This window comes from Pelmatolapia mariae, unplaced genomic scaffold (assembly GCF_036321145.2).
Source record: "Pelmatolapia mariae isolate MD_Pm_ZW unplaced genomic scaffold, Pm_UMD_F_2 NODE_ptg000877l+_length_119450_cov_1, whole genome shotgun sequence".
In the NCBI taxonomy this organism is placed as follows: domain Eukaryota; kingdom Metazoa; phylum Chordata; class Actinopteri; order Cichliformes; family Cichlidae; genus Pelmatolapia; species Pelmatolapia mariae.
In genome coordinates, this window is record NW_027052551.1 from 111839 (window position 1) to 119450 (window position 7612).

At 40.3% G+C, this 7612-nt stretch overlaps 1 protein-coding gene across 1 annotated transcript; it reads left to right on the forward strand.

Annotated features, from left to right (window-relative positions):
• Positions 1-1186: 1186 nt before the first annotated feature.
• LOC134623734 (ADP-ribosylation factor-like protein 8A) lies at positions 1187-6547 on the forward strand. Its single transcript, XM_063468756.1, has 6 exons — positions 1187-1588; positions 2923-3003; positions 4292-4365; positions 5233-5326; positions 5675-5742; positions 6070-6547. Exons 1-6 carry the CDS (start codon positions 1466-1468, stop codon positions 6314-6316), a joined length of 687 nt encoding a protein of 228 aa, XP_063324826.1. The 5' UTR covers positions 1187-1465; the 3' UTR covers positions 6317-6547.
• Positions 6548-7612: the final 1065 nt, after the last annotated feature.

Here is a 7612-nt window from a genome sequence, read left to right on the forward strand (position 1 = left end):
GCACAAAACACATTAAATCATATTTATATGATTTAACACAGAGCAATGAGAGAGAGAGATGGACGAGAGAAGCTGACAGAGAGGTAGGTCAGAAGAAGAGAGAGACACGGATCATCGATGTCTGCTGAGGCCCATCATTGTTATACATCTTAGATTAAAAATTTGTTGAAACCTGTTGTCCTTAATTAGATGGCCCCGTAGCAGCTGCCAGAGGGCAAGAGGTGAAACAGGTTAAATCGAGGATGCGAGGGGTCCTTCTAAACATTTTTGGCCTTCGCGAGGCAGCAAAGGTGTACAAGCCCTGCTGGGAGGGCAGAGAGCAGCCGACAGTCTTCTTTATAGAGGGGATGTAAAAGGTCACCAGCAGCTTTTGACTCAGGGTTTTCTTCCTGAGAACTCTCAGGATGTGCTTAGCAGCCACTGTGGAGTCAGTAGGCCAGGACAGGACATATAGAAAGTTAATGTAAAGGCACAAGGGCACATAAAACTATAAGAAAAACATATACAACAAAATACATATATCTGGTTTGCAGAAAGTCATTTCTAGAGATGTGCCTTAAAATTTGATCTGAAATGACTCGTTATTCGTCATTGATAAGATATTACAATATTTACTTCCCTTTACTGCCAAATGTGTTTCACGAATGACGCACCTCACGGTGTCCTCTAGTGGTGGCCCTAGTGCCATTCCCTAGTCAGTCCTTTATGAATTCATTTAAAGAAAGTGCTCCAAGTTAAATAATTACATAGCAAAGCAAACTTTTTTAAAATGAAAATGTGTGTTTTTCTAACATGATAAACTTCTATTATTATGAAGTTTAAACCAGAAAAAGGAGAAAAATCTGTGTATTTTTTTAGCGTGAACAGCCGAATGAGGGCAGTGTTTCATTCATACGTCTGACTCCTCTTTGCTTTGCTTTCTTCTTCATGTATCAGCCCCACCCAAACAGGAAGCAGCCCCGATAACCCCCTAACACGTTAACTAACGATTTAAACGTACCTAATGAAAATTAAAACTGTAGACTAAAACAGCTTTAATTTTATTTACTGTAGAGACCCTCTTGTATACATGTATACGTGCCCACGCTAAACGTTTGTTTAATTTAAGGTTTGAACATAAGTTTTTTCGTGTACTGTTTTATTTTGAAGGGTGCCACACCGGATGTGATGAGCTGCGTTACTTTCGTATTTGACATAGCTGTGAGTAAAAGGCGTAGCTAGTAAACACCACAGCAGACGTCCGAGGCTGAAAACACCAATTGATTAAACCCGTGCGCCGTTACATGTTAAGTCTACCGGTGTGTTTGGTTCTCTTGGTGCCGTCCGCGGTTGTCATAGTGACTGTCAGCCTCCAAAACAGCAGAACCGTCGGGGCGTTAGCCAGCCAGCTAACAAGCTAGCATAGCAATCAAGACGTAGCAGCATCAGCCGCAGCTAGCATTAGCATTAGCAGCAGAAGACAAAGATGATAGCGCTTATCAACAAGCTGCTGGACTGGTTCAAGGCGCTCTTCTGGAAGGAGGAGATGGAGCTGACCCTAGTTGGGCTGCAGTACTCGGGGAAGACGACCTTCGTTAATGTGATAGCGGTAAGGCTAATTTTTAACTGCTAGCAGATGTGCCAGCTGTCAGTTAGCATCTGGCTGCATCCATTGTTGTCCTGCAGCGGTGAGGTCAGCGTGTCTCCAACAGGAGTCGATAAGGTGGCTGTTAAATCAGTTTCTGCACAGAGCTGCAGCCCGACTTCATGCCCCCCCCCCGGTGATAGAAGCTGCTAACGCTTCGCATGAACCCCATGATCGAGCGATAATTTATGACAACTGCTTTTACATTTGCACCGGTGGGCTTTGGACAGAAGTGAAGGCCACCCTTTGGGACTGGACTGTCATGCTTAGTGCTGTTATCAGGGCCGCTGTTGAGACTTTCATGTCTAGTGATGATGGGCGCCCCCCCAGCCCAACCCGACCCTGCCCAGCTCATGTCAGAGTGACCTTCCCTGTCACACACTAGTCACCCCCCTGTCATACCTCATAAGCCTCCTGTGCTGCCCAGTAACATAGTTAATGATTGAGTGACCCACTAACATATATTGTCCTTAACTCGGTGAGGTTTCCTTGGTTGTGTTTTATTGATTTTGACACCATTATTGATTATTCTTATGGCTCAGATTCTTTTATTGATTCACCATCAGTTTTCTGTGTGACAGATATTAGATCTGCACAGGTTTTCACTTCTATTATCTTTGAGTCTGAAGATGCTTTATAAAATATGCTTTTTTTCTCATAAATGCTCTTCTTTCCCTTAAAAAAACTAGGAGAACAATGTTCTGTTAAGTTTATATTTACAATTTATAGATGTTCTATGTAGTTTCACTGTAGTTTTTTGTTTAGGTTTAGTGTTAGCTATGTTTGTTTGTTTGGGGGGGGGGGGTTCAACTTTTTGGAAGCCAACTTTTTGGCCTTCATGATTTCAGACTTTTCTGTGACCTGTCGATATTTTGCAGATTCAGATTTTCTTTCTACGAAACTATAACTGAAAACATATCAAAACAAAAATCAAGCTTCAATGGTGTTTTCATAACAACAAAAATGATTAAACTTTATAATGGCCATGCTGCTGTAGCTGGCTCTGAGCTGTGGATATCCTTATTTTTCATATATATAGGTTCAAAGTAAGTGTTAAAATACAAAAGTAACACTTAGGATACTTCCTGTATGTTTTATTTTAGTGAGAACTCAATATTGTTTTTGGCTTTTCCAAAAGTCTTATTTTTATTGTGGTTATCTGAACGGTTGATTCACACAAAGTGAGTAGCTAAACTTTCCAAATGAACTTTACCAGCCAGTGGATGATGTCAGAGTTACTCTCTGCACCTTTTATGATATAGTCTTTGTATAACTGTACGTTTCTTTGTGTTTTTCAGTCTGGTCAGTTCAGTGAAGACATGATTCCCACAGTCGGATTCAACATGAGGAAGATCACTAAAGGCAACGTCACCATCAAGGTCGGTAGCTCCGTTTGCTGCCTTTGTCATGTGTGCTTTGTGGATTCTTTTTTTTTTTTTTCAAATTATTTTGAAACAATAATCCATAAAACATGTATTTAGCATTATAAGGGATTAAATGAGATATTTAAGGTAATCTGTGGTTTACAATGCCAAAAATAATTTACATTAAAAAAGATTTTTATTTTTTTTTGCCGCCTGTCCCGTTTGGTTCTTTTGCCATCAGATTATTGTCTGAAGGCAAAGAGAGAAGCCCAATGGAATTACTTTACCAAGTGGACCATCCCTGCCTTGCCGTATTGGTCCATTTGATTGACCTTTGTTGTTATTATTTATTTTATTTTATTTTCAGTTGTTACAGACGGGACTGACATGACCGGGGGGAGGGAGGGGAACAAAGACAGCGGGGAAGAGGAATAGTGATGAAGGGCAAAGAAAAGGGGGGGGGGGGGCAAAAAAACCCCAACATATTTTTATATATATCACCTGGATCACCTGTTGAGAGAAAAAAAGAAAACAAGCAAACAAAAACAGCAATATAATAAACACAACACCATCGCGATACTCTATGTGTATATAGCAGTAAATATTAAATATTGAATATTATTATGCTGCATGTAAGCGCACAGTGTTCTTTGAGGTAGGAGCCAAAAAGGGTGTAGTTTGTGTGTGTGTGCACCCGTGTGTACACCTGTGAGCGTGAGCGCGCTTGTTTTTAAAAGGTTCCTTCATGTAATGATCTGCTAGAGGGTGTGGGGGGGCCGTAGCCCCATCCTCCAGGGCATGAAGCAGGTATGGAGGAGATCCAGGCCCCAGACATCCAGAGGCCCCCAGAGCACGAGAGACCAAGGAAGACCAACAGAGGGGCAGACGTGCCACTCTCCCGGAAAGAGCTGAGGAGAGCCCCAGATGAGGGGTCACTCAGCAGCCGCGGAGCAGAAGCCAGGGGGGGTTGCAGTGACGTGCCCGTGAGCTCCGCCGGCAGCCAGCTGTGCCTGAGTGACCGAGCCTTTAAAAAACCATTAAAACAATTTAAAAAAGATTTTACAAAACAGCTGGGGATTTTTGTTGTTTCTTTTGGGGGGGTTTCTTTTCTCCTCAATTTATAAATCATAGCAATCATTCTGGTACTTAGCATTATACACCTTTAAAAACAGCAATTTTAACAAAAATAATAATATTGGCATTATTTTTACTTTTTTATCAATATTATTGCTTTTGCCTTTTAATTTGTAGTTTATGTTAAATTTGTAGTTCTCACTTGGTTTCTTCTTCCTTGTGTTTGTAGCTGTGGGATATCGGCGGTCAGCCTCGGTTCAGGAGCATGTGGGAGCGTTACTGTCGAGGAGTCAGCGCTATCGTGTAAGTCCTGGTTTCATTAACTGAGATATTCCTGACTATAGAACCTCCTAAATGTAAAAAGAAAAAGTGCAAGCCCTGAGCTGTAAAACTGCTGTGGGTATGAGTGGTCAGATTAATGAACACATGTTAGAAAAACCCTTGAAACTGATCTTTAGAAATGCAGGCTTCTCATATTAACCCAGTTGTGTTGTTGAGATGTGACAGGAGCGCTGCAGTGAATGTGGGTCAGATTTATGTAACAAGAAGCACCAACGTTGGTTTGCAAATGCAGCTGAGATGCAGTAACAGTGATGCTGAAAGGCTCCCAAACATTTTCATCAACCTTGATATCTTAAAATGTGAAGTGAAGCAAATTTTATTTGTGAAGTTGATGACTTTTTACACAGGTTTTCCATATACTGTATATTAACCATGGACATTCTTAGCAATTAGTAGAGTGTTTTAGTGGCCGTGTTTAGATGAGACAATGGAGTTCTTAGTTACCAGCTAATGCAAGCAATACATAAACTGTCACATTTAACACAAAGATACCCGAGATGCCCGCTGTCCTGTATTATTAGCAGATCAATGAAATAATAGAATTACTGCTGAACAGATTTTTAGACGCTTAACTTCACATCAAGTCATGATATATGTCAAATAATTTCATTAAGGGCTGCTATAGGCACAGACTACAAAACATGGTCAAGAGGCTCATTTCAGTCATTGGAATCAGTTGAAGCCCCTAATTATTCTTTCTGGACCTTGATTTTCCTCTAGTGGACCTTAGAGGAACAAGAATTTTTCTCCCAATATTGTGTTGACTATTTTTCAGCCCTCGACCTTCCCACTTAATTTTGTCTTGCTTTTTGTTTTTTCCTGTTGCAGTTACATGGTGGATGCAGCAGACCCAGAGAAGATTGAAGCCTCCAAGAATGAACTCCACAACCTGCTGGACAAACCGCAGCTGCAGGGGATTCCTGTAAGAACAACAAACCCAACTGACCCAAGCAGAGCCGAGCTGTCCCACTGAGCCCGACTTACACAAACACAAAGCTGATAGCGACACATGACATTGATGCACAACATGAAATGGGAACCAGCTGAACCTAGCAGAAGCTAAACAGACAGAAGAGCAGTTATCAAGCCACTAGAGGAAATGAGGGGAGAGCACATTTAAGAAATAACCAGAGTTAACTGTTTGAATTAGATAAAGCTCAGGCCTTTTCCATATTTATGCAGATAGTCTGCTGTTTACAGCTGCCATTTAACAAGTAAAACTAAATATTGCAATATGTTCAGCTGATTTTTCTTCCACCTGCGTCTCCAGGTTTTGGTTCTGGGGAATAAGAGAGACCTACCAGGAGCTTTGGATGAGAAGGAGCTCATAGAGAGGATGTAAGTCAACGCCAACACGCTGAGTCTCACTTCTGACTCAGACCTGATGCTCCCCTGTGGAGTCGTTTGGTGCATGGGCTGTAGTATCATCACACTCAGTGTCCAAAATTAACTTTTTCACTGAATGCCTAAAAAACATCCAGTGAGCAAACATTTTTTTCTAAAGGCAAAACAACCTTTTGACGTCACATATTTTTTTCTATTTCTGTACACTTTCATACATCAATTTTTGATGAATTCTAGCTCGAAAAACGAAGTTAAATTCAAAATTCTTCTGAATGGAATACATTTTTCTTTGACCTTGTGTGTGTTTGTGTTTTTGATCAGGAATCTGTCGGCAATCCAGGACAGAGAGATCTGCTGCTACTCCATCTCCTGCAAAGAGAAAGACAACATTGGTACAACACAAACACACACACACGCTCATAAATTAAAAAAAATGTATGTTCTTTGTGCATTAAACTATAAAGTTATGTTCAGAACAGTATTGTTATTTTGTGGAAACAAAACAAACATATCGTTACATTTCCATGCCAAATTGAAGTTTCTGGCAAATAAGTTAAAACCAGCATAAACCTAAAAGTCAACCAGCAAAACACTCAGTGTCTGTTAAATTGCACAAACACGTGTACGTGTGTTTGGCTGATAACTTTTGTCTCTGCTGAACGCAGTGAAATCCCTGAGAAACATTAATGAGACCACAGAGACAGGAGGTTTGTTCAGATCTTTAACTTTGGTTTCCATTAAGACACGTGCTATGTATGCGTAAACCACAGAAACAAAGCTTGTGATGGTAAGTTGTTAAAAAATGTTTTCATTTTGTCACTTTAAATGAACGAGTAAATTTCATTCATCATTTAACATGAATTTATGTGGACATCAAAGGATGTTGCAGTTACTTTCATAGTGCTGTCGGGCTATTGAAAAAAAGCACTATGAAAGAGTTTGTATAGACAATTATTACCAAAAAAAAACTGTCAGTATTAATGAATATAATATATTAATTATAGATCTTCTTATTTATTTTATCCATCCATCAATCGCTTCTGTTACGTTTATCCAGTTCAGGGTCGCGGGGCCACTGGAGCCCATCTCAACTGTGTGAATGTGAGAAAAAGAAAGCTTTGACTTTTTATGAAAGCACATTGGGGACCTTATTTCTCACAGTCCCATTATCATCCCTGTAATATGTCTGGCACAAGTTTTTACATCTCAGTTATTAACTACGAAACATCAAGTGCTGAGAAGTATCATGAAACCAGTTATTTCTTACTCATTTTGTAAGTTATATAGCAGTTGATGATGAGTCTGTGTTTATCAGGCTAAGAGTCAAAACAACAAAAGAAAACACATGTAGGAAGAAAGCGACTGTGCAACAATGACATCAGTGACAAGACAGGAAAACTGGTGAACAGCACTCAGAGAGCACTGGTGACTTCAGGCTGTAGGTGTTCAAAGACTCCAATATATTATAATCAAATATAATATATATTTGCACATTACCATGTTCAGTACAAAGTTTGCCCCCTTTAACTTCAGATTAAACACCATTATAATCAAAAGAAGATTGATGGTCCCATCCACAGTCATGTATTTTTACCAGTATGGCTCATTTATGGGACATCCACACCCTTTCTAGCAACGGCCTGAATGGAGGAACTGGGGATGTAAAGTGGCTTGCAGATGAGCAGCTGTGGGCAGGCTGAAGCAGCTTAACCAGCTCACTCTGTATATGAGATTTGTCAGCTTAGAAGAGCTGAGCCATCAACAGTCTGAGCTTACATCATGGCCAGCCTGAAAAGTACACGGTTTTCAATTAGTGTTTACACATATAAAACATGTTAAAGAAACGAGCTTCAAGCCAAAAGCT

What these genes read in the sequence shown, in the direction of transcription:
- LOC134623734 (XM_063468756.1), top strand. Translation starts at nt 1,466, where the DNA reads ATGATAGCGCTTATCAACAAGCTGCTGGACTGGTTCAAGGCGCTCTTC. An exon ending in AAGGCAACGTCACCATCAAG is followed by an intron (nt 3,004 to 4,291) that starts GTCGGTAGCTCC and finishes TTGTGTTTGTAG; the next exon opens with CTGTGGGATATCGGCGGTCA. An exon ending in CGCAGCTGCAGGGGATTCCT is followed by an intron (nt 5,327 to 5,674) that starts GTAAGAACAACA and finishes CTGCGTCTCCAG; the next exon opens with GTTTTGGTTCTGGGGAATAA.